This window comes from Aquarana catesbeiana, linkage group LG01 (genome assembly GCF_042186555.1).
Source record: "Aquarana catesbeiana isolate 2022-GZ linkage group LG01, ASM4218655v1, whole genome shotgun sequence".
Lineage (NCBI taxonomy): Eukaryota > Metazoa > Chordata > Amphibia > Anura > Ranidae > Aquarana > Aquarana catesbeiana.
Genome location: NC_133324.1, coordinates 742,127,761 through 742,155,494, shown reverse-complemented (window position 1 = coordinate 742,155,494; position 27,734 = coordinate 742,127,761). Strand labels below are relative to the sequence as shown.

Here is a 27,734-nt window from a genome sequence, read left to right as displayed (position 1 = left end):
GTTATACAAGCTGTAAACTCACTGCTTTAAATTGTAGCAAAGTGTAATTTCTTCATTGTTGTCACATGAAAAGATATAATAAAATATTTCCAAAAATGTGAGGAGTGTACTCACCTTTGTAAGATACTGTATAGTTGAAAATTGATCAATCCAGTTGTACTGATTTGTCTATCATTTATTGAGGTTCTAAAATCCCAGGACAGTACAAATACCCCCCAAAAGATTCTTTTTGGAAAGTAGACAGTACAAAATATTTAGTAATGCCGCGTACACACGACCAGACTTTCCGTCAGAGTAGACTCCGACAGTCTTTCCGACGGAGTTCCGCTGAAACCCACTTGCCTACACACGATCACACTAAAGTCTGTTCGTTTAGAACGCGATGACGTATGACGGGACTAGAAAGAGGAAGTTATAGCCAGTAGCCAATAGCTGCCCTTGCGTCGTTTTTGGTCCGTCAGACTAGCATACAAACGGTTTTTCCCAATAGGAATTGAGTCCGTCGGAAAGATTTGAAACATGTTCTATTTCTAGGTCCATCAGAATTTTAGAAAGAAAAAGTCCAATGAAGCCCACACACGATTGGAATGTCCGACGGAATGATTCCGTCCGACCTTTTCTGGTGGAAAGTCCGGTCGTGTGTACACGGCATAAGAGGTATGGTGAGGTCTTTTTTTTTTTTGAAGTTATTTTTTGCCACAATTTTTTGGGCAAATTAAAAAACAAAATAAAATTAACTTTTTTCCCTACAAAGCTGTTATTTCTCACTTAAAATTACACCTCAAAACATCCTGCTAAGCCCCCTGAGTATGGAGATAACCACATGTGAGAGACTTTTTCACATCCTAGATGCATAGAGGAGGCCAAAGTCCAAGAAGCGCCTTCAGGTGTTCCAGGGGCTTACCCGTAGGTACAAATGTGCAAAATGTGAAAAGAAGAGTTTACTACTATTGTAAAGCACTGGAGGGTACTGGCTATGCACAAAGGGGTTATTTTGCAATAGATTTGCATTGATGACAGGTCTGCTTTAAAAAGTTGCATCCTAATAGGATAGGAAAACACACACAGGATTCATTATTCAGGATTTATAAAGTGCCAACAGTTTGCACAGCACTTTACAACATGGATGCATAGCCTATTTATTGTCACATCACTGTCAGCAATACAAAGGTCTCAGAAAACTATCCTGTCCAGGCATGCAGTGGATGGCAGGCATCCTCCTGTAATAAATCTAGTCCATTAGTAATCAGAGGATGCAAGATTATGCCAAGTTCTGGCAGCTTCTGCTCTCCACTCCCATCTCCCTTCATTTATGCTCCAGTCCCCTCCACCATGGTGGCATTGGAGTTTATCAATGCCATTTGCAAAATGCCGCAAAAAAAAAAAAAAAAAAAAAAAAAAAAAAACGCAGTGTGGCCTGATTAAGCTTCATGCACACTAGAAAGCTAAAAGAACACTGGATAAAAAAGCTAATAGTTTAGGTTTTTTTCCCAGTGTTTAGCAGAGTGTGTAAGCCACGTTTAGTAGCCTTTGCGTTAAGGAGCGGGACCACTAGCTTCCTTAACAACCAGTGAATAGCTGGTTGTTAAGGAGCAGGCTGGCAAGCCGGCTGCTTCATCCTTAACAACGGATGGTCATCAGCTGTCAGTGGGGTTACTCGATTGCCGACAGCCGGCTTGCCGACTTACTTCTTAACAACCAGCTATTCACTGGTTAAGAACGCCAGCGGCCTCTGCTTAGAAGGGGAAAAAAAAAAAAAAGAAAAAACACCAGGCACTGGTGTTTAGCATAGTTTAGGAGCCGTCATTGTTTTTTCTGCCAAAACGCTGCTGCTCCAAAACGCACTGGTAGTGGGGTTTTTTTCTGCCACAAAACACTTCTAAAAGCCTATGTTTGCATGAACACACAGGATAACATGCAGGGGTGTTTAGAGGCAATAAACACATGACGCCCCCCCCCAAAAAAAGCAGCTGTAAAAACGCCCAGTGTGCATGAGGCTTTGTTATGCAAGTCTTCCATCTACAGATACTACAGCCAGATTTAATCTCTAATGATTTCTATCTTATATTTATCTTAAAAACAGACCTCGGGGTCAGAAACAACCTCTTCAGAACCTGGTAAAGTTGCATCATTAGGTGTTGTATCATCTGTGTTCTCAGACATATCTGAAAGTAAAATAAACATTATCAGCATGCATTGTGTTTAGGTATATTTACTACCAAAGTATCATGTTTACGATCTAAAAATAAAAGCACTCTTCTCTATATCCATACAGACCTACCAAACGTTAATGATTTTCATCTGCAAAGCTATTATCATTAAGCTTGCCTCTTTATGGTTAATTTATATTCCTATGTTGTTATAAGTAGATAAATGGTACAAAAAGAGCTATGTTTCAAGGGTCCAACACCCATGATCTAAAGAGAATCCACGAAGATTGTTAACCTGTTAAAACAGCCAAAAAGATTAGCGTCACACTGAACCCAACTGGAAATGCTTAGAAAGATCAACTACGGGTAATTATTCTACCTGTATATTGTAAGTTGGGGCAGTAAAGTGGACAACATTTTCATATTACAGTTAAACTCCACTTTACTTTCAAGTGATTGTAAACCTCTGACATGAAATATGAACAAAGCATATCCCTCTAAAGCAGTGGTCTCCAAAACGCGGCTCTTTGCTTGCCTTTATCCGGCCCTTGGGACACTATTCCTCTTACTGACACAACAATGGGGGAATTATTCTTGCCACTGACACCAACAATGGGGCACTATTCCTCCAGTTACCATCACCAATAAAGGCATAATTCCTGCCACTGATAACAGTGATGGGGCACTATTATTTTCACTGACTGGGCACTATTCCACCCACTGACACCACTGATGGGGCACTATTCCTCCTACTGACACCACTGACTGGGCACTATTCCTCCTACTGACACCACTGACGGGACACTATTCCTCCTACTGACACCACTGACGGGACACTATTCCTCCTACTGACACCACTGACTGGGCACTATTCCTCCTACTGACACCACTGACTGGGCACTATTCCTCCTAATGACACCACTGACGGGGCACTATTCCTCCTAATGACACCACTGATGGGGCACTATTCCTCCTAATGACACCACTGATGGGGCACTATTCCTCCTAATGACACCACTGACTTGGCACTATTCCTCCTACTGACACCACTGACTTGGCACTATTCCTCCTACTGACACCACTGATGGGGCACTATTCCTCCTACTGACAACAATGATGGGGCACTATTCCTCCTACTGACAACAATGATGGGGCACTATGCCTCCTACTGACAATGATGGGGCACTATGCCTCCTACTGACAACGACGGGGCACTATTCCTCCTACTGACAACAATGATGGGGCACTATTCCTCCTACTGACACCAACAATGGGGCACTATTCCTCCCGTTACCATCACCAATAGGGGCATAATTCCTGCCACTGATAACAGTGATGGGGCACTATTATTTTCACTGACTGGGCACTATTCCACCCACTGACACCACTGATGGGGCACTATTCCTCCTACTGACACCACTGACTGGGCACTATTCCTCCTACTGACACCACTGACTGGGCACTATTCCTCCTACTGACACCACTGACTGGGCACTATTCCTCCTAATGACACCACTGATGGGGCACTATTCCTCCTACTGACACCACTGACGGGACACTATTCCTCCTAATGACACCACTGACGGGACACTATTCCTCCTACTGACACCACTGACTTGGCACTATTCCTCCTACTGACACCACTGACTGGACACTATTCCTCCTACTGACACCACTGACTGGGCACTATTCCTCCTACTGACACCACTGACTGGGCACTATTCCTCCTACTGACACCACTGACTGGGCACTATTCCTCCTACTGACACCACTGACTGGGCACTATTCCTCCTACTGACACCACTGACTGGGCACTATTCCTCCTACTGACACCACTGACTTGGCACTATTCCTGCTACTGACACCACTGACTTGGCACTATTCCTCCTACTGACACCACTGACTTGGCACTATTCCTCCTACTGACACCACTGACTTGGCACTATTCCTCCTACTGACACCACTGACGGGACACTATTCCTCCTACTGACACCACTGACGGGACACTATTCCTCCTACTGACACCACTGACGGGACACTATTCCTCCTACTGACACCACTGACTGGGCACTATTCCTCCTAATGATACCACTGATGGGGCACTATTCCTCCTACTGACACCACTGACTTGGCACTATTCCTCCTACTGACACCACTGACTTGGCACTATTCCTCCTACTGACACCACTGACTGGGCACTATTCCTCCTACTGACACCACTGACTGGGCACTATTCCTCCTAATGATACCACTGATGGGGCACTATTCCTCCTACTGACACCACTGACTTGGCACTATTCCTCCTACTGACACCACTGACTTGGCACTATTCCTCCTACTGACACCACTGATGGGGCACTATTCCTCCTACTGACACCACTGATGGGGCACTATTCCTCTTACTGACAACAATGATGGGGCACTATGCCTCCTACTGACAACAATGATGGGGTACTATGCCTCCTACTGACAACAATGATGGGGCACTATTCCTCCTACTGACAACAATGATGGGGCACTATTCCTCCTACTGACACCAATGATGGGGCACTATTCCTCCTACTGACACTAGTGATGGGGCGTTCTTCCTCCCACTAAAGATGTGGCATTGTTTACTCTCACTGACACTGGAAAATTTTCTACTCCCAGTGGCCTCAGTCCGACCCCCCTAAAATTCTTAAGGACAGTAAAGTGACCCCTTGTTGAAAAAGTTTGGAGCCCCTGCTCTATAGTGTGTACTTGTCTCGATCCAGAGCACTAAGTGTCTTTTCTTTCTGCTGCCTCTTTCCTCTGCTATTAGCACGAGGCACTTTTGACACCTGGTTTTCCTAGGGAGCTCCAGAACACAGCCTGTGACTGACAGCCTGAGGTCTATTCCTGTGTACTGCCGTGTCCAGGTAATGGAGGTAGATCTATGGGACTGCACTGTGCAGTCACAGACAGGAGACGGAGCCTTTCACTGCTTTATGTAAGGGAGACTGAGGCCATCAGATCTCGGTAAGTGTGCATCTGTGGCAAGGGAGAGTGGAATTATTTAGAACAAAAAGAACTAGAAAAGGTACAATTTCTGGGGAAATTGTGAAAGTGTTCTTGCCTCTACAACTGGAGTGGGCGGAGTAACTGGGTGGGGTGGAGTGGCTTGAGTAACTGTGAAAAGTGTTAAAAAGCTTAATATTTTAAAAAGTATAAATAGTAGTAAAAAAGTTCCATCATTCGCTGAAAGAGCTGAACATTTTTTTCAAAAGTAATTTTTTTTTTCAAAAATGAATTTTTTTTAATCAAAAATGATTTTTTTTTTTCGAAATTATTATTTTTTTCAAAAGTAATTTTTTTTTTCAAAGGTAATTTTTTTTTTCAAAAATGAATTTTTTTATTTCAAAAATAATTTTTTTTTCGAAATTATTATTTTTTTTAAAGTAATTTTTTTTTCAAAAATAATTTTTTTTTTTCAAAAATATTTTTTTCTTCAAATATATTTTTTTTTCAAAAGTAATTTTTTTTTTCAAAGGTAATTTTTTTTTTCAAAAATGAATTTTTTTTATTTCAAAAATAATTTTTTTTTCGAAATTATTTTTTTTAAAGTAATTTTTTTTTCAAAATTAATTTTTTTTTTTCAAAAATATTTTTTTTTTAAAAGAAATTTTTTTTTCAAAAATATTTTTTTTTTTCAAAAATATATATTTTTTTTTTTCAAAAATATATATTTTTTTTTTTCAAAAATATATTTTTTTTTTTTCAAAAATATATATTTTTTTTTTTCAAAAATGATTTTTTTTTTTCAAAAATTATTTTTTTACTTTTTTCAAAAAATTTTTTTTTTTTTCAAAAATATTTTTTTTTTTTTACATGGGGCGGTCATAATGTTTTGGCTGATCATGGGGTGGTCATAATGTTTTGGCTGATCATGGGGTTGTCAGCTTTTGTCACTTCCCACTCTAGTTTTGAACATTTCGCCATTCATTCCTATGGGACCAATTTCGCCGCAAAAACGTCATTTCGTGGACCATTCGGCAAAACATTCCACAAAGTAATAACACACCAATCGGGAACAATCCGCTCGTTTCGGTATATTATTTGTCTCTGTAGTGTGAAAACTGTGGGAGGAGTCTACAAGCATTATCAAGTCTAGCAGATGAAGTCACATGCATTTGGAGTGTCTCAGCATCTTGTGTTTACAACCACTGTTTCCTAGCAACGCTCATGCCCTGTTTATGCTTCCCAAATACTGCTTCATCAAAACTGCCCCATCAGAATTACCCCATCAAAACTGCCCCATCATATTCCTCTATTATAAATCAGTACATGGTGTGTCTGTCCCCTCCCCCGGGCTCTGTAATCAGCTGAGATGCTCCAGCCACCTTCCCCCCCTGTGTATAACAGAAGCTTTGGTAACCATGGCAACAAAACAAACACTAAAGCTGGCCATACACTATACAGAAAATCGGCCGAACCCATTTTCGAAAAACGAACGTTCGACCGTGACCGCAAACGATCGCGCCATCATATAATGTCCGATAATCTGTTCAGTGGACATGAATAAATAATTTTGTGTTCGTTTTTTTACATATACCTAGTGCAGGCAGTTCGGACGGGAAACACATTAACCTTGCAATTTATCGTACGTTCGGCAGAAATTTTCCAAACATGCCGTTCGTTTTTTTTCCACAAAAACGTCACAAACGATTATCGATTTGTACCCACTAACTTGCCGAAAAACGAACGAAGTGTCCATACGAACGATTTTTCGGCCGATTTTTCGTATAGTGTATGGCCAGCATCACAGTACACTCTGATTAATGGCTAAAATTTCCTGAAATGACCTCTAAACAAATGGCAGTATTTTAAAAACTTTACATCCTACAGCAAAGATCTTTATATTGTGAGAATCACAAGACCCAGACCTAGATTTTGATGTATAGTATGTCTCTGAAATATTAAAAATGAAGGCACAGTCGCAGTTTAGAAATTGCCCTTCAAATTTGGAGGGGGCTAGAGTGTAGTTTCAATGAATGTCAATGGACGGCGTGAGTTGCAAACAAATGGTCATATTGTGAAAACTATCAGGACTATGGCTTAGCCGTGGACATGTTTAGTGGCAGCAGGGATAGCTGAACGTTTTGATATAAGATTTGTGTAGGTGGGCTTGAAAATGAGGGAGTGGCGGCAGTTTAGAAATCATGTTCTGATTTTCCAGCTTTTGTCATCTCCCACTCTAGTTTCCCCATTCATTCCTATGGGACCAATTTTGCCGCAAAAACGACGATATTTCGTGAACCATTTGGCGAAAGGTTCCACAGAGTAATAGCACACCATTCGGGAACAATCCGCACGTTTCGGTATATTACTTGTCTATGTAGTGTAAAAACTGTGGGAGGAGTTAGGGTGGTAAATTTGGCTATAATAATAAGAATAATATATATGTGAGATAACAGTAAGTGGTCTTGCTATGCAAGAACACTTAATAACTGCACCTTGCCTGAAAATGAAGACTGACTAATTTTTTAGGGCAGTGCTTTTCAACCGCTTTTCAGTCAAGGCACCCTTTAGAACTGTGCACAATCCCGGGGCACACCAGTCTGAGGGCTTGTTCACACCAGGAGGTGCACCCAAGCACGCCCTTTTTTGCGCATGTCACACTTTTTTAAATGGGTGCATTTGCATAGATACGTAGGGGGTCTCATTCAGAAATAATGGCAGCCACATGCGAAAGGCAGCACATTTTTGTGCAGCAAAACGTGTTACTTCAATGCATCTGGTGTATACAAGCCCTAAAATGTAGTCTGTGAGGTAGACTTCAGTGATCTTAGGTTGTAACTCTACTCCATCCCAAATCCCCCTTCGAGCACAAATCTCCCCTCCTAGCCCCCCCCCCAACCATTCAAAATTCCTTCTTCTAACACAAATTCCCCACCAAATTCCTCCTCCTAGCACAAACCCCTCCAAAATCCCCCCACCTAGCACAAATGTGGGCTGTGCGGTCTTCTCCCCCCCCCCACAACTCTTAAATGGATTGCTCCCAGATCCATTACCTGCCCCCACCCACATTTTCTGCTGCTTGTACAGAAGCAATGCGGGGTGGAGATAGGGGCAGTAATCAAATCCTAAAAATTGGGATGAGAGCTCTACTCTGTATTAACTCCCGTGTACTGCTACTCAGGGGAGAGAGAGTGCACTTCAAATTCAGCTGGACCTCTCACCACACACAGTCCTGTGCGATTTTTTTCTGCATCAAAAATGCAGGAATGTAGGTTATATGGTTTTTAATGGCATAGTCACATCAATGCTTGCAGCTCCAGAAAAAAAAAAAAAGTAGAACATGCTGCATTTTTCCTGCACTGGAACGTATCAAAAACGCACTGGAACACACCAAAATGCACATGTCCTTACTTAAGAATAAGAGGGGGGGAAAAATGCACTGGACCGCATCAAAAATGCACTGCAACACATCAAAAACGCGCATGCAGAAAAGCATCTGGACTGCGTTTCTATGGTGTAAACTGGCCCTAAACATACTTTATATGGAGAAAATATTGGATCTTTATGTAAATATACTTATCAAACTGTGCTAAAAAGAGTCTGCCAACTTTGACATCCTCATGCTAAGCTTCTTTTAATAATTTAAAAACGTGTTTCTATGTGAAGCTTGTAATTATATTTGTGCAAAGGGGCAGCCATATTTCTCATTACATATGCAGACTCTGCTTTCTACTCGACAGTGACACAGCGCTTGTTCTTTACTGCACCACTTAGCAAACCAAGTCAGCAGACCCAATAACAACAAAGCATTTGCTGTATATCTCAACAGCTACATTGCTGAAAAATACAGAGCTCCGTCTACTGGCCAATACACACATTGTTAGTTTCTTCTATATATTTTAGGTGAGAATGCATTTATAATGTCAGGGGCCAAAGAAAGAATTAAAAATGACAATATACAGTTCATAAAATAAAATGGTTTAAAAGTAAACTAGTAGAACAGGGTCTAAAATGGAGTAGCAGTAAGCACCAGGATAGACAGCGGTGGGTTATAAATTGAAAAGTTGAGATATAAAAAGGTGGGAATTGGGCTGCATGATTAATCATTAAGAATCGTTATCTTAAAAAAAGTATTTCCCCGATTCTTTCTATGTAGAGAATTCTCTCTCTCTATATATATATATATATATATATATATATATATATATATATATATATATATATATATATATATATATATATATATATATATATATATATATATATATATATATATATATATATATATATATATACTTTACAGACCCTAGGGAATAAAATGGTGGTTGTTGCAATTCTTTATGTCACACTGTATTTGCGCAGCAGTCGTTCAAATGCAATTTTACACTTTAATGAATTAAAAAAAAAAAACTAACCAGTAAAGTTAGATAATTTTTTTTCTTTTGTATAATGTGAAAGATTTTACGCCGCAAAAATCGTGATCTTTTTATTCTAAGCAAAAAAATTGTGTTTCTCATTTTAGCCAAAATTGTGCAGCTCTAGTGGGAAGCCCTAACTACCAGGTTTTAACAAATATTTCCAATTAAGTGGAAGATACAGAATCAATTGGAGGGTCATTAATTAGCAATCTAGTTTAATACCACTGGGTATATTGGAAACACCTCATTATAGACTGTTGTGTACCAACTGGTAGGGTTTCAATACACACCTCTTTATATTTAGCAAAATACCAAAAAAGAAGTGCAAACATGTAAACGGCAAAAGTCACATCAAAATTTAGGTTAAGACAAAGGTTTCCATAACAATTGAAAATATTCACTTAGAGAAAATGCAATATGCTTTCTATGAAATAGGCATTTCACTGTGAAAGCTTTGCCCAGAAAAGATAGCAGAGGGAAAAGGACTAGTGACCAGCATTGGATGTGGTCTCCCTCAGCGGATCTGTGCCTCAGTGACTTACCATGCTTTGTTTCACACTTTGTCACATATTGGAGATGGCCATCCTGTTAGAGAAGGCTCCCATATGTCAGTTGTGCACCTGATAACTGGTGAGTTGATGGCTAGTGGGGTATTATTCAAGAAGCTGCAGGGAGGTGGAGCAAGAACAGATCGACAGAATGAAGGCAGTAGAAAGATCACTACATGTCAGGCCCTCAGATATAACTTTCTCTCCAGCAAGGACAAAAGCAGCAGAAGAAGGAACCAAATCATCAGAACTCACTACAAATATTTTAAAGCGTTTGTAAAGTCATTTTTTTTCTTAAAAAAAAAAAAAAAAACACAACACGTTATACTTCCCTGCTCTGTGCAATGGTATAGCACAGAGCGCCCCTGATCCTCCTCTTCTTGGTGTGCCACCACAGGAAGCGGCTTCCTATGGTGGCACACCTGCGTGATTGATCCCAAGATGTGCTGCCTGCGTCTAAAGACACGGACAGCAAGGCTTTGCCCTGCCCTCCCATCAAAGGATTTGACTAACAGTGGGAGCTAATTGCTTCCACTGCTCTCAGCAAAGCCTGGGAGCATGGAGAAGAGAGCTGCTACAGATAGAAATAACATGATCAAGATTAGGCTCAAGTATAAGGGTGGGGGGATGATGGGTCGATACACATACCAAAACTTTTTTTTACCTTACTTTAAGGAATGCATTATGCTAAAAAAATGATTAGGCTTTACTAACAAATTTAAGACTAGCAGTCAGACACAGCAGGGCTTAAAGCGGTAGTAAACCGCAAAAAAAGTTGGGCCCCCCTGCATGTTTAAGTCATAATGTATGCACTGCATAATAGCACATGCTAACAGACTTACCTGGACACTGAGCCCTCCAGCACAGCGCTGTCACGGATCCCTGGGGCTTCCAACTTCACCCTGTCTTCCTTGCAGGTTCGGACTCTGGCTGCATGAATAGCCAGGGTCCACGGCACAGAGCTCTGAGGTATGCCGTCCCTTCAGAGCGCATGCGCCAGTGACGTCACCAGCTGCATGCTGTGTGACTATCTCTTAAACAGTGGAAGTTTAGGAGATATTCACTGTACCTACAGGTAAGCCTTATTATAGGCATACCTGTAGGTACACGTTAAAAAGTGGACTGACAGAGTACACAGACTCCGCTGTCCGTTTACATCAGGCAACCTCCAATCTGCCACATCCGCAAAAATGGAAAAGGATGCATTTTTAAAAAAATTATGTTTAACCGGTTCCCGACTGGCGAACGCCAATGTACGTCGGCTAATGGCACGGCTGAGCAAATGGGTGTACCCGTACGTCCCTTTGTATTTGCCGCCGTGCCATTGCGTGCGCTGGCTGGGAGCTCCGTGAGTTGCGGGTCCCGCGGACTCCATCGCCGCGGGATACCCGCGATCGCCTTACAGAGAGGACGAACGGGGAGATGCTAATGTAAACAAGCATCTCCCCGTTCTGCCTAGTAACAGTGTCACTGATCTCTGCTCCCTGTGATTGGGAGCAGAGATCAGTGACGTCTCACATGTAGTCACGCCCCCTCCCCCAGTTAGTAACACATCCCTAGGACAAACTTAACCTCTCCCTAGCCCCCTAGTGGTTAACCCCTTCACTGCCAGTGTCATTTACACAGGACGTCAATTTTGTTTGGGAGCCACGTCGCACAACCGCGCGATTGTCAATTAAAGCTACGCAGTGCCGAATCGCAAAAAACGCACTGGTCAGGAAGGGGGTAAATTCTTCCAGGGCTGAAGTGGTTACATTTTTCATGGACTCAGAGTTAGACAGGTGTAAATCGTTTACAATCACCGATCCATAGGACAGCATGAGGCTTCTGATCAGATTCATCTGAAAAGCAGAAAGGGGCCTCAGATGATCTTACACTACAGATACACAGATGTGATGGTCAAGGCTTATGAGCACTTAGGCTACTTTCACACTGGGGCGGTGAGAGCGTCAGCGGTAAAGCGCCACTAGTTTTAGCGGCGCTTTACCGTCGTTCTAGCGGCGCTTTTTGGCCACTAGCAGGGCGCTATTTGCACACGCTTCGGCAGCATTGCCCCATTCATTTCAATGGGCAGGGGCGGTTCAGGAGCACTGTATACACAACTCCTCCACCGCCCCAAAGATGCGGCTTGCAGGACTTTTTCTAGCGTCCTGAAAACACACTGCTCCAGTGTGAAAGCACTCAGCTTACACACTGGAGTGACAGGAGAGGAGCTTTACAGGCGCTTTGCAGGCGCTATTTTTAGCGCTAAAACGCCCGTAAAGTGCCTCAGTGTGAAAGTGACCTAAGAACTGGAAAGTGCACTGCGATTTATATTAATTCAAAGGATAGGTTTACCCTTAGTAACACATTATATGTTATACTTGCATTAGGCTTATGGTTTATTTATATTACTGCCACTGCGGCAGATGGCTTGTAGTTTTCAATAGACTGTAATAATAATAACTATAAAAATAATAAATATTATTTTTATTATTATGCGCCCTCATAGTCCATTCAATCTTCCTGCTGCTCTAAAATTGTGCATTTTTTTTTTTTAATTTAAAAGGTTGAACTTTGTCTTTACTTGAACTCAAGAAGGTTTTACCCCCGTCATGACCAGAGCATTTTTTTACCCCCAAATGACCCCTTTTTACAAAGTAGAAAGTCAGAGGCATGGTGAGCTTTTTTAAATGTAATTTTTTTTTTCACATTTTTACTGTCACAAGTGCAGTACAGCGTCATCATATCATTGCTGTGGCGGAGATCAGGGATACTGACTAGTGACAGTATGTGTAAAAAAAATCTTTTTCTTTTAACATTCTTTTTTACATCCTGTCATCAGAGCAGCTCAGTGAAAGTTGTTCATGAATGGAAAGCCATTGTTGTTGTTTACATCGTGTAATTGTTATGACCAAACATAGCGTTCAGATGATACCATGTTATCCAATACCGGTAACAATAATAAACAGCGGTAAAGCGGGCATGCAGCACACTACTAACCCTGAAAAGGCTCAAACATGTATATATACACGTGACTGAGTGTGCCCGTGCAGCCCCGCGGGGAAGCAAGTGGTTAAGGAAAAAAAAAAAAAAAAAAAAAAGGTAGATTTTAGAGTAATTACTGCCAAGGCAGTAAAAAAAAAAAAAAAAAATTAACATGTTATACTTACGTGCTCTGGGCAATGGATTTGAAAAGAGGAGAACCCGATCCTTCTCCGCTGGAACTCCTGGCTCCTCCCACTTTCGAGTAACCCCCTAGCAAGCCGCTTCCTGGGGTGGTATTCTAGTGGGTTCGATCCCGAGCTGCACTGTGTTCATCTATTGACACAAACACACAGTGCGGCTCTGCCCGCCCCCTCGTCTGCCTGGTTACTGGATTTGATCGACAGCAGCAGGGGCCAATGGCTCTTGCTGCTCTCACTGAACCCAGTGAGGAGGGAGAGCAGCGCCGCTGCTCTTGTGCACAGCTCTGGATCGAGATTGGCTCAGGTAAGCATTTAAGGGGGCTGCACTAAATAGGTTTTGTACCTTAGTGCAGAGAATGCGGTAAAAAAAAAACAAAAAAAAAAACCTTTAGCCTTTACAACCACTTTAACCTTATTAGATGTACCCTATAAGCTAGATTTTTTTTTTTTTTTTTTTTTTTTAACTTGATATCCACTTTATAATATACATTTTAGAATATAGCTTGCCGAATACCTGGTACACACGATCAGAAAATCATACGAAAAATACCGATTTCAGAGCGATTGTACGATAATCTGATCCTTAGTACAGAGCTTTCGAGAGCCTATCAGGACAGTTCATCTGATATTATTTGATCAGACATGCATAAAAAAAATTTCATACGATGCCAGATCGTACGATTTTCATTTAGTCAGTACAGCTGTCATTCGAAAATGCAATACAAATGCATTACAACACATGACATCACTTCCAAATTTTTTTTCTGTTGTACACAAATTTTCGTGACTTTAGTACACTCATCAGATTTGATCTGAGATTAGCATGCAAAAATAAAAAATGGATAATCATTTGTCCGATAATCTCCTTGTGTGTACCGGGCATTACAGTCCATAAAGCAGACATGTAATGGATGTATTGAAGGTGTCAGTTTACCACTAGAGCCCATTTAAAGTAGTAGGTCGGTGACAGGAGAGTTAATCAATAATTGTTTATTCAATGATTATCAAGTGCTGGCAGATGCAGCCACTGCCGGCTGGCAGCTCAATTACTGTAGCCGTGACAAGCTCCAGCACATATACAACACCACAATTCAAACCCAGGGTTGGAAACGTATTTGTAGTAATAACTGAAGGGCTCTTATTAACTCTGACTGTCTTAGCTGATCATGTAGAAGTGTGGGAAAGAAAGATTTAAAGGAGATGTGAAAAGTTTAATAATCAAAGAATTTTGTATCGTAATAGGTAGGCAAGTTTGAGGCAATAACTGACAGAACTAATGAATTGCAGGCGACTATAAAATGCACTGCAGCATTTGACTCAACACAGCATGAAATAATAAAGAGGGCAGTGCCTGTTATTTGGCTTCTCTGCAAATGTGTGACATAGATATCATCTAGAATATCCTGTACCTTATCTATAAGGATTTGGTAATAACATAAGTTACATATTAAAAGCAACTTTAGTTCTGCAAAAAAAGTAGACCTAAAAAAGGCAAAACTTTTTTTGTATACATCTTGGATGGGGGGGGGGGGGGGGGGGGGGGTTATAAGCTCTGTCAGGCTTATTATTGCTATCTGTGTCCTATTGGGGAGATTTCACTTCACGTCCTATCTTATAGCCAAAAAAGGGTCAACAAAACTAGTGTCCCCATTGGAAGATTTCCCCTCCATTACGGTTTAGGGACAACCCAAAGTTTGGGATTTTCTTTTACTTTGGGTAACAACGGGCCGAACACCTCCTAGAACTCTCAAACGTCACAAAAGTTCGGACCCGAACCCCATTAACCACTTCAGCCCCGGAAGGATTTACCCCCTTCCTGACCAGAGCACTTTTTACAATCTGGCACTGCGTCGCTTTAACTGCTAATTGCGCGGTCATGCAATGCTGTAACCAAACGAAATTTGCGTCCTTTTCTTCCCACAAATAGAGCTTTCTTTTGATGGTATTTGATCACCTCTGCCGTTTTTATTTTTTGCGCTATACACGGAAAAAGACCGAAAATTTTGAAAAAAAAATGATATTTTCTACTTTTTGCTCTAAAAAAATCCAATAAACTCAATTTTAGTCATACATTTAGGCCAAAATGTATTTGGCCACATGTCTTTGGTAAAAAAAATGTCAATAAGTGTATATTTATTGGTTTGCGCAAAAGTTATAGCGCCTACAAACTAGGGTACATTTTCTGGAATTTACACAGCCTTTAATTTATGACTGCCTATGTCGTTTCTTGAGGTGCTAAAATGGCAGGGCAGTACAAAACCCCCACAAATGACCCCATTTTGGAAAGTAGACACCCCAAGGAAATTGCTGAGAGGCATGTTGAGCCCATTGAATATTCATTTTTTTTGTCCCAAGTGATTGAATAATGACAAAAAAAAAAAAAAATTACAAAAAGTTGTCACTAAATGATATATTGCTCACACAGGCCATGGGCATATGTGGAATTGCACCCCAAAATACATTTAGCTGCTTCTCCTGAGTATGGGGATACCACATGTGTGGGACTTTTTGGGAGCCTAGCCGCATACGGGGCCCCGAAAACCAATCACTGCCTTCAGGATTTCTAAGGGCGTACATTTTTGATTTTACTCCTCACTACCTATCACAGTTTTGAAGGCCATAAAATGCCCAGATGGCACAACCCCCCCCCCCAAATGACCCCATTTTGGAAAGTAGACACCCCAAGCTATTTGCTGAGAGGCATGTTGAGTCCATGGAATATTTTATATTTTGACACAAGTTGCAGGAAAGTGACAATTTATTTATTTATTTATTTATTTTTTTTTTTTTTGCACAAAGTTGTCACTAAATGATATATTGCTCACACAGGCCATGGGCATATGTGGAATTGCACCCCAAAATACATTCTGCTGCTTCTCTTGAGTACGGGGATACCACATGTGTGGGACTTTTTAGGAGCCTAGCCGCGTACGGGACCCCGAAAACCAATCACCGCCTTCAGGATTTCTAAGGGTGTACATTTTTGATTTCACTCTTCACTGCCTATCACAGTTTCGGAGGTCAAAGAATGCCCAGGTGGCACAAACGCACAAACCCCCCCCAAATGACCCCATTTTGGAAAGTAGACACCCCAAGCTATTTGCTGAGAGGCATGGTGAGTATTTTGCAGCTCTCATTTGTTTTTGAAAATGAAGAAAGACAAAAAAAAAAAATTTTTTTTTTCTTTTTTTAATTTTCAAAACTTTGTGACAAAAAGTGAGGTCTGCAAAATACTCACTATACCGCTCAGCAAATAGCTTTGGGTGTCTACTTTCCAAAATGGGGTAATTTGGGGGGAGTTTGTGCCACCTGGGCATTCCATGGCCTCCGAAACTGTGATAGGCAGTGAAGAGTGAAATCAAAAATTTACGCCCTTAGAAAGCCTGAAGGCGGTGCTTGGTTTTCGGGGTCCCATACGCGGCTAGGCTCCCAAAAAGTCTCACACATGTGGTATCCCCGTACTCAGGAGAAGCAACAGAATGTATTTTGGGGTGTAATTTCACATATTCCCATGGCATGTTTGAGCAATATATAATTTAGTGACAACTTTGTGCAAAAAAAAAAAAAAAAAAAAAATTTGTCTCTTTCCCGCAACTTGTGTCACAATATAAAATATTCCATGGACTCGACATGCCTCTCAGCAAATAGCTTGGGGTGTCTACTTTCCAAAATGGGGTCATTTGGGGGGGTTTGAACTGTCCTGGCATTTTATGCACAACATTTAGAAGCTTATGTCACACATCACCCACTCTTCTAACCACTTGAAGACAAAGCCCTTTCTGACACTTTTTGATTACATGAAAAAATTATTTTTTTTTGCAAGAAAATTACTTTGAACACCCACACATTATATATTTTTTTAAAGCAAATGCCCTACAGATTAAAATGGTGGGTGTTTAATTTTTTTTTTTCACACAGTATTTGCGCAGCGATTTTTCAAACGCATTTTTTGGGGAAAAAACACACTTTTTTACATTTTAATGCACTAAAACACACTATATTGCCCAAATGTTTGATGAAATAAAAAAGATGATCTTAGGCCGAGTACATGGATACCAAACATGACATGCTTTACAATTGCGCACAAACGTGCAGTGGCAACAAAATAAATACATTTTTAAAAGCCTTTAAAAGCCTTTACAGGTTACCACTTTAGATTTACAGAGGAGGTCTACTGCTAAAATTACTGCCCTCGATCTGACCGTCGCGGTGATACCTCACATGCATGGTGCAATTGCTGTTTACATTTGACGCCAGACCGACGCTTGCCTTAGCGCGAGAGCAGGGGGGACAGGGGTGCTTTTTTTTTTTCTTTATTATTTTTTTGCTTTTTTATCTTATTTTAAAACTGTTCCTTTCATTTTTTTTTTTTTTTAATCATTTTTATTGTTATCTCAGGGAATGTAAATATCCCCTATGATAGCAATAGGTAGTGACAGGTACTCTTTTTTGAAAAAATTGGGGTCTATTAGACCCTAGATTTCTCCTCTGCCCTCAAAGCATCTGACCACACCAAGATCGGTGTGATAAAATGCTTCCCCAATTTCCCAATGGCGCTGTTTACATCCGGTGAAATCTAAGTCATAAAATGCTCGTAGCTTCCGGTTTCTTAGGCCATAGAGATGTTTGGAGCCACTCTGGTCTCTGATCAGCTCTATGGTCAGCTGGCTGAATCACCGGCTGCATTCTCAGGTTCCCTGTTGAGACAGGAGAGCCAGAGAAAAACACGGAAGACGATGGGGGGGGGGGGGGCATTCTCTCCCACTGCTTGTAAAAGCAGTCTAGAGGCTAATTAGCCGCTAGGATTGCTTTTACATGAAAGCCGACCGCTGGCTGAAAAGAATGATACCAAGATGATACCTAAACCTGCAAGCATCATTCTGGTATAACCACTCAAAGTCGTGAATGCTGTACCTGAAGACAAAAAAATGGTTAGCAATAAAGCACAGTAAACGGTAAAGTATAAAAAATTGCATACCTGAAAAGCAAACATGATAAAACATAATAACAATAAAACATTGCAGAATAGAATACAGTAAAAAAGAGAAGAACAATAGAGAGAATAGAGAGAGAGAGAATAGAGAGAGAACAATAAAACGACAACTATTATTTTTTATTTTATATTTTTGTTTGTGTTTTTTTTTTTTTTTACACTTTTTTTGTAACTGTAACTTTTATAACTGTAACCGGTTCCAGGTTCGGGTCTCTCAAAATGCGATGGCATCTTGGGAGACCCTGTGAAAGTGTGTCCTAGTCTGTGCAATGCTGTACCCTACGCTAATACTCAACTAGTGAATGGTAGCGTTCAAAACATTCACCAATGCAAAGACCAGGATTGTCAGGACAGGAGGGACAATAATAGCGGGTGTCACGCCTATATCCGCGCTTGCTGCAGACACAACATCTTTTTTGGGGGGGTTCATTGGGTAGGGGTACTCGGGAGGACATAAAAATGCCTCTCATGCAGCCGACTGCATTTGGTTGGGGATGTGAATGGGGGAAGTATGGGCGCTGCAGAAGTGGTGGGTTCCCAATTAGGATTGGCGAATGCAGCAGGAAGGGCACTAAGGGCACGACGGGCCTGTGTTTGTCTTCTTGGTGGCAGCGGGACACTATTTGTGCTTGCCACCTCACCAGCTTGAACTGCACTTATGGGACTCACCACGTCACCAAGTGTTACTGCAGTGCTGGTTTGACTACGACCGGGGTGTACTAGGCCGCTGGCGCTTGCCAGTTCACCAAAACGCTACCAAAAAAACTGTTAACGATCGCAGGGATCAGGCCTGACTCTGCGAACGCTGCAGTTATGCGTTTAGTGTTTTGTAAGTGACAGTGATCAATCGATACTGCACTTGGGTGGGCTGGGCTGGGCCGGGCGGAGGGGCAAAACGCAGGTGCTAGCAGGTATCTGGGCTGATCCCACTAACACTGCGTTTTTGGGAACCCTAAACTGCTGGGGACGCCAGTATAGATCTGATCGGATCAGATCAGATATTGATCCGTTCAGATACTATACCACTAAGGGAGGTGTACGGTGCGTGCGTGGGTGTTAGCGCTACTGGCACTAACCTGACGCTGCCTGGGGCTGGTGCTTGCCAGTTCACCAAAACGCTACCAAAAAAACTGTTAGCGATCGCAGGGATCAGGCCTGACTCTGCGAACGCTGCAGTTGTGCGTTTAGTGTTTTGTAAGTGACAGTGATCGATCGATCGATACTGCACTTGGGTGGGCTGGGCCGAGTCGGGCGGAGAGGCAAAATGCAGGTGCTAGCAGGTATCTGGGCTGATCCCGCTAACACTGTGTTTTTGGGAACCCTAAACTGCTGGGGACGCTAGTATAGATCTGATCGGATCAGATATTGATCCGTTTAGATACTATACCACTAAGGGAGGCGTATGCTGCGTGCGTGGGTGTTAGCGGTACTGGCGATAATCTGACGCTGCCTGGGGCGACGCATATCACCGCCGGGCGATCAGGGGGCTAAATCTTTATTCGGTAATAAACGGCGGGTGCCCTGACACTATAAAAAATAAACAAACTAACCAGCGTCACCCGTAACGGTTATACAGTGATCAGTGGTGAAAGGGTTAACTAGGGGGCAATCAAGGGGTTAAAACATTTATTAGGTAGTATATGGGGGTCCCTGTCGCTATAAAACGCTGACGGCGAACCTAAATATTTACCTCACTAACTAGCGTCACCAGCGACACTAATACAGCGATCAGAAAAATGATCGCTTAGCGACACTGGTGACGGGGGGTGATCAAGGGGTTAAAACTTTATTAGGGGGGGTTAGGGGGGTATCCTAGACCTAAAGGGGGCCTAACACTCACTGCCCTAACACTGTAACTGTCACAAACTGACACCAATACAGTAATCAGAAAAAAAAAAAAAAAAAAAAAAACCTGCTTGGTGTCAGTTTGTGACAGGGGGGGGGATCGGGGTGTTTTGTGTGCCTGGCATGTTCTACTGTGTGTGTAGTGTGTTGTGCACTCACATTGCAGTCTTCTCTCCTCGGCCCGGAACGGAAAATACCGAGCCGAGGAGAGATGACATCATTTCCTCTGCCTCTGTGTACAATACAGAGGCAGGGAAATGATCCCATTGGCTGGGAGCGATCGCGAGGGGGGGGCCACGAATGGATGGCCTCCCCCTCACCACCGATCGCCGGGGGAGATTTGCCGACCGCCGCAGGCACCGGGGGGGTCCGATCGGACCCCCCACCCGCGGGCAGGCAAGGACGTACCTGTAAGTCCTTTTGCCTGCCCGTGCCATTCTGCCGACGTATATAGTCGTGCGGCGGTCGGCAAGTGGTTAAAGTCTATGGGGCCCGAATTTGAACCATCAAAAGTGCTTTGAATGCACTGTGCAGCGCGTACATCCCATCGTGCATCCCGCAAAATTCAGGTGTTCGCCAAACGAGCGATGTTCAGACCGAACTATTGCTTTGCTTGAACTGTTCGCCCAGCTCTAATCAGGACAAACTTCCTTAACAGGGGCACAGACAACAGTAAAATCCTGAACATTGTTCCCAATGTTTCAGCTGCTGCGTCCCGTCCCCCCCCCCATCCCTGTGGCAGCATTACAAGAAGAAACTTCCCGTACTAGCTGCCACTTCTTAAAATCAGCGCTGCGTGCGGGGCTCTGTCCACACAGTCGCATCATTCATTCACACAGCTTTGTGTGAATGAACTACAAGCCCTGACATCCTTTGCGGTTGTCGGCTTGCAGTTCTCAACGAACTACCACGGCGTTGTGGATCACCGTAGTTGTTCATTGATTGCTTACTGTCAGCGTATCTGCCTGCCCGTACGGGATGTATGGGTACACAGATATATTGACATATATCTGAAGATATACAGTGGGGACGGAAAGTATTCAGACCCCCTTAAATTTTTCACTCTTAGTTATATTGCAGCCATCTGCTAAAATCATTTACGTTCATTTTTTTTCTTCATTAATGTACACACAGCACTCCATATTAACAGAAAAACACAGAATTGTTGACATTTTTTGCAGATTTATTAAAAAAGAAAAACTGAAATATCACATGTTCCTAAGTATTCAGACCCTTTGCTCAGTATTTAGTAGAACCACCCTTTTGATCTAATACTGCCATGAGTCTTTTTGGGAAATATGCAACAAGTTTTTCACACCTGGATTTGGGGATCCTCTGCCATTTCTCCTTGCAGATCCTCTCCAGTTCTGTCAGGTTGGATGGTAAACATTGGTGGACAGCCATTTTTAGGTCTCTCCAGTGATGCTCAATTGGGTTTAAGTCAGGGCTCTGGCTGGGCCATTCAATAACAGTCACGGAGTTGTTGTGAAGCCACTCCGTTATTTTAGCTGTGTGCTTAGGGTCATTGTCTTGTTGGAAGGTAAACCTTCGGCCCAGTCTGAGGTCCTGAGCACTCTGGAGAAGGTTTTCGTCCAGGATATCCCTTGTACTTGGCCGCATTCATCTTTCCCTCCATTGCAACCAGTCCCTGTCCCTGCAGCTGAAAAACACCCCCACAGCATGATGCTGCCACCACAATGCTTCACTGTTGGGACTGTATTGGACAGGTGATGAGCAGTGCCTGGTTTTCTCCACACATACCGCTTAGAATGGCCAAAAAGTTCTATCTTGGCCTCATCAGACCAGAGAATCTTATTTCTCACCATCTTGGAGTCCTTCAGGTGTTTTTTTAGCAAACTCCATGCGGGCTTTCATGTGTCTTGCACTGAGGAGAAGCTTCCGTCAGGCCACTCTGCCATAAAGCCCCGACTGGTGGAGGGCTGCAGTGATGGTTGACTGTACAACTTTCTCCCATCTCCCGACTGCATCTCTGGTGCTCAGCCACAGTGATCTTTGGGTTCTTCTTTACCTCTTTCACCAAGGCTCTTCTCCCCCGATAGCTCAGTTTGGTCGGACGGCCAGCTCTAGGAAGGGTTCTGGTCGTCCCAAACGTCTTCCATTCAAGGATTATGGAGGCCACTGTGCTCTTAGGAACCTTAAGTGCAGCAAAAATTTTTTTCTAACCTTGGCCAGATCTGTGCCTTGCCACAATTCTGTCTCTGAGCTCTTCAGGCAGTTCCTTTGACCTCATGATTCTCATTTGCTCTGACATGCACTGTGAGCTGTAAGGTCTTATATAGACAGGTGTGTGGCTTTTCTAATCAAGTCCAATCAGTATAATCAAACACAGCTGGACTCAAACAAAGGCGTAGAACCATCTTAAGGCTGATCAGAAGAAATGGACAGCACCTGAGTTAAATATATTAGTGTCACAGCAAAGGGTCTGAATACTTGGAAGCATGTGATATTTCAGTTTTTCTTTTTTAATAAATCTGCAAAAATGTCAACAATTCTGTGTTTTTCTGTCACTATGGGGTGCTGTGTGTACATTAATGAGGAAAAAAATGAACTTAAATGATTTTAGCAAATGGCTGCAATATAACAAAGAGTGAAAAATTTAAGGGGGTCTGAATACTTTCCGTCCCCACTGTATATCTGACATATATCTGAAGAAGATATATATCTGAAGAAGATATATATATATCTGAAATATATCTGAAGAAGATATATATATCTGAAATATATCTGAAGAAGATATATATATCTGAAATATATCTGAAGAAGATATATATATCTGAAATATATCTGAAGAAGATATATATATCTGAAATATATCTGAAGAAGATATATATATCTGAAATATATCTGAAGAAGATATATATATCTGAAATGTATCTGAAGAAGATATATATCTGAAATATATCTGAAGAAGAAATATATCTGAAATATAATCTGAAATATATCTGAAGAAGCCCTGCATGGCACCAGCAATCTGCTGATCATTGGTGCAATGCTTTACAGGCTCCAAAAGAAAAAATAATAATAATAATAATAATAATACTATTAATAATAAATGCACATTTTTTTACCTGCAAAAAAATGTGCATTTATTATTTTTTTCTAAAAGGTGAACTTATCCTTTAATGCTTCTTTTAAAAGCCTTTGCATGCATTTTCTGGATTGATGTACTGAAGTATATCTAAACCTAAACTTTGCTTCATTATGGATGGCATAGAGACACAAGTACAATAGTTTTTTGCCATCTGTGTTGGTTGATAAAATTTCCCTTTACTTCCTATCCTGTAGCAATCTCTCTAAACTCTCTTCTAGGGGTGGGTTCACACTAGTGCAGTGCTCAGTGCAGTGTGACTTGGTGCAATTTTGATAAGTTTTCAATGCGCGTTTTACTACTGCAACTCATCCTTGCTGTCAGCCAGCATCCTAACAACCATGAGTCATCCCTGCTGTTAGGAATCACCTGCTGACAGCAGGGATGACTCATCATTGTTAGGACGCTGGTGGGTTCTGCTCCTTAATAACTGATGACTTATCCCTGCTGTTCACATTAGGGATTAGTCACTGGTTGTTAGGATGCTGGTGGGTTTCTAACAACCAGCACAAATAACAGAGTCGCATCACAAAACGCATGTAGATGTGATTTTGCTGCGTTTCCATTGAAGTCTATCGACAAAAATCGCACTGCATCGTAACAAAGTAGCACAGGAGGCTTCCCCAAAGTCACATCGCAGCTGTGCTGCATTGATAAGAATGGGCAACATTGGAAGCAATGATAATTCCATTGTCATGTGATTCAGTGTGACCCAAGTCGCATCTGAAAGCACATCAGTGTGAACCAGGCCTCAAACTTGATATACACTAGTAGAATTTTTATTAAAACCTTGGTTCAATTATCAAACATTTGTTTTTTCGGCCGAAGTGATGAAGCAGGGTGAAAAATCTTTTCTAACAATGTGTGTTTTCGTTCGGGAAAGTCCATACACTCAAAAATTTAATGTTATACGCGAATGAAAATTTAAACTACTTTCAACCATCATTTGGCATGCTGTCTAGTGTATGGAGAATCTTCATACAAATTTTATTACGAATGCTTGTTTGAAAATCTACCAGTGAATGGCAAGCTTTAGACAGCGGTCACCAGAACAAGAGAGTCTGCATTGGAATGGTCTTGTTCTGTTGACACGTCAAAATTTTGCATTTTCCTCCCACATTCTGTGACAGTGACCCCAAGAAAAAAAAAAAAAAAAAAAAAAAAAGGAGTAAACCTCCCTAACAGGGACAGCAAGAGAAACCTCACAGGGGGTCTGTCTAATCCCTTACCAGGTACCCAAAATAAAAATGTAATAAAAAAAAAGAAGTTTGGGCTTTAACATTCAGAGGATAAGTTCATCTTTCTCCATAATTTTGACAATGTTAATGTAAGGCAGGGAGGTAAGATAGCCAAGTTGGTAATTAGTATTCATTAGCTATCTTGTTTCATTATACCTCAACAAACAGATTCATTATTCAACAGTCTCGACAGAAAATTTTCACTTTTAGCTTACTGCCATGCAGGAGCTACAGACTGTGGAACACTGTTTTTGCTCCTGCAAACATTCAAATGGAAAGTCTAAGCAATTAAACAGACAGCATGGCTACCAGCTAAGGTGAGCATTTCTCACTGAAACATCTGATTGTTTAACTGCAAGTACAGGATATGCGAGGTTTAGAGGAACTGTGCCTGTAACCAATACAAAATCAATCTTATAACCATACATTTCAATATCCCAGCCATCCTGCCAAAGCAGATATTTTGCAGTCTCTGATAATGTAAAACTCACATAATGAACCAGGTAGCCAGACAGGTCATCCTGGCTGTTCGTAAAATGTCTTAGCCAAAAATGTGTTATTAGGTATTGCCACCACGCAACTTATTGATTCACGTGGAAGAATGTTACTGATAGATCAAATTTAACATACATTGGGGTCGATTTACTAAACGCAAATCCACTCTGCACTGCAAGTGCACTTGGAAGTTCAGTCGCTGTAGATATGAGGGGAAGATCTGAAATGAGGGGAAGCTCTGCTGATTTCTATCTTCCAATCATGTACAAGCTAAAATGCTGTATTTTATTTTCCTTGCATATCCCCCTCAGATCTACAGCGACTGCACTTCTAAGTGCACTTGTAGTGAGTGCACAGTGGATTTGCCTTTAGTAAATAAACCCCATTGTGTCAGAATTGCATAGATTTGTGTAAGTAAAGCACCTCATCCTGATGAAATATAAATTAGTTTTATTTAAAATACTTGTAGAAAAGTTACTCATAGGCTTAAAGGAATAAATTGCTCATAAAAGCCCACAGCCAGGCTAAAATAGGAACAATAAAACCAACATCAGAGTATCTCTATATTTATTAAATCTATGACCACAGCCAGCAGCACATACAGCAGCATGGCTAACATAGTTGCAGAGCATATAAAGGACTAAGGCCATTCTCTCACATGTGCATACAACAATAGGAAAACCAGCATGGCTGGTTGCACTGCTTCTCATTTTCCCCTGCAAAAAAACAATGCATACAAACGATTAGTAGTTGCCAGGATACCTAGGATGGCTGTGTCTATTAACAAAGAGCATGTAGAGATCACATACTTATTAGGAGGATGCCAACCACCTGGAGGACTGGTGCTGCTTGTACCCATAGCATTCTCCTATTTCCTTCCTTATGTTAGTACACCTGATATAATATAGGTCTTTTAATAATATGCGAGTATAGAATTCAGCTGGAGAAAAGAGTTATTAAGTTTACTTATGCTCTCCTTTAAAAGGATGAGTTCACCTTATAACAAAAAATCATTGTGCAGGTGAAAGAATGTGCATTTACTACTTTTTGCTTTAGGAGCCTGGAAAGCATTGCACCAGCAATCAGCAGATCACCGATGCCACACAGGTCTCCTGCAGACTGTCACTGTAAGCTGTCTGCCTGTACATCGTATGGGCAGAGAGTTTTACACTGACAGAGTTGAGAACTACAAGCCGACAACTGCAAAGGCTGTAGGTACTTGTAGTTCATCGATTCACAAGATCTCTTTGAATTGTGGCAAGTACGGGGAGAAGACCCCTGGCTCGCTGCCACAAGGGGAGGGGGGGGGGATGTCTGATGCTGAACATGTTACACCCTAAATATAGATGCAACATGTTCAGAAAGGTGAACTTATCCTTCAGGCTGGGTTCACACTTGCTGCAGCCGCGTCCCTGTTCACCGTTTCAGGTGCAAATCCAGTCCAAATTTCTGCCCGAATTTGCACCTGATTCTGAGCCAAAGACGCACAGGACCCTTCATCAATGCGAACCGGAGCTGTATGAACCGGCTTCTTTGAGAGCCGGTCATGCTCTCCTGTCATGCGGTTTAGAATGCGGGGGAACCCATATCCAATTCACATCAGTGTGAACCCAGCCTCAAGTCCTCTTTCATGTCATGAACCATGATATTGATAATAGGGGGATCTGTATCACCACCGGAGATTTAGAAAGGTTGTACATATTGGTAGTTCATAGGGATTTAGTGACTGGGTAGTGCTACACATCCTGTATATGACAATATATTCTTTTTAATTTTTAAGATGTCCCTGTATGTATAAATTGCTTGAAAAGTATCTATTTAGAAACATACATACTTACATACACACACAATTTTAATATCTAGATGTTTACATTCCTATGTTGTATTTAATATTTTAATTAGAACATTTTATTGCAATTATGTTGTCGGCAATTTATTGTGGTTTTGTATTTTATGGCTATTACAGCAGTTTAGTAGTAGTATTTGCAAACTTTAAGGTGTAGTCATGCAGAAAATTTTGCAACCTTTCCTTTATATTTAAACATTGATGCTGGCCGATTTTGCTTGGTGTGGAAAGTGAAAGCAGGTGCTGGGCATCCTTCTATAAGTACAGTATGTTATCACAGCTCATGTGGTGACCCAAGTCTCCTAAAGGCACTTGGCTAAAATAGAATTCCACACAGCCATCAGAGGGATCTTGGCGACTGCTAATGCTTGTATGCAACTCTATTTTGTGGCGCCAGTCTCCTAGCATCCCTGGCTTCCCATTAGTATATGCACATATGAGGAAATGCCCTAAAGTGGATGTAAACCCTCATACCCAGTGAAGTGAAGAGATGATACACAGGGATAAAACAAAACTCCCTACATAAGTTTTACATGTATATCTGCTGTCTTCAGCGTTATATACTGTTTATAAAGTTCAGATTGTGTTAGGAGATTTTCTCTTCCTGGATATCACTGCAGTGAAGCCTGGGCATGCAGCTAAGACACCTGATTGGAGGAAAGGCACACACACCCCCTCTCCTCATAGGTAGAGACTTTTAAAGCTGATCGTTGAATAGTTCAGGGCTCTGCTAATAATAGCATCCTCCCCAACGCAAAACTCAGGCTGCTTTTATCATATGTGACAGAGAATTTGACAGGAGTTATCAGGCTGATAACAGAAAAACGGAGCAGGAGACAGCTACCAGACATAGTGCTTTGAATACAGATAAGAAAACACTGCAGGTATATGTGCCCTGCTCAAATTTCATTAATCGGGTTTACATCCACTTTTAAAGTCTGACGATATT

The 27,734-nt window shown here is 41.6% G+C and overlaps 1 protein-coding gene across 3 annotated transcripts in view; it reads right to left on the bottom strand.

Annotated features, from left to right (window-relative positions):
* Positions 1 to 27,734, bottom strand: part of ARFIP1 (ARF interacting protein 1) — a 193,825-nt gene that overhangs the window by 128,623 nt on the left and 37,468 nt on the right. For 2 of the 3 annotated variants that reach the window (XM_073605179.1, XM_073605194.1), the window contains exon 2: positions 2,086 to 2,165. The exons of the other annotated variant lie outside the window; for it this stretch is intronic. In XM_073605179.1, the coding sequence (XP_073461280.1) occupies positions 2,086 to 2,163 (78 nt within the window). In that variant the 5' untranslated portion in view covers positions 2,164 to 2,165. The remainder of the gene's footprint in view (positions 1 to 2,085; positions 2,166 to 27,734) is intronic. 3 annotated transcript variants of the gene reach the window in all.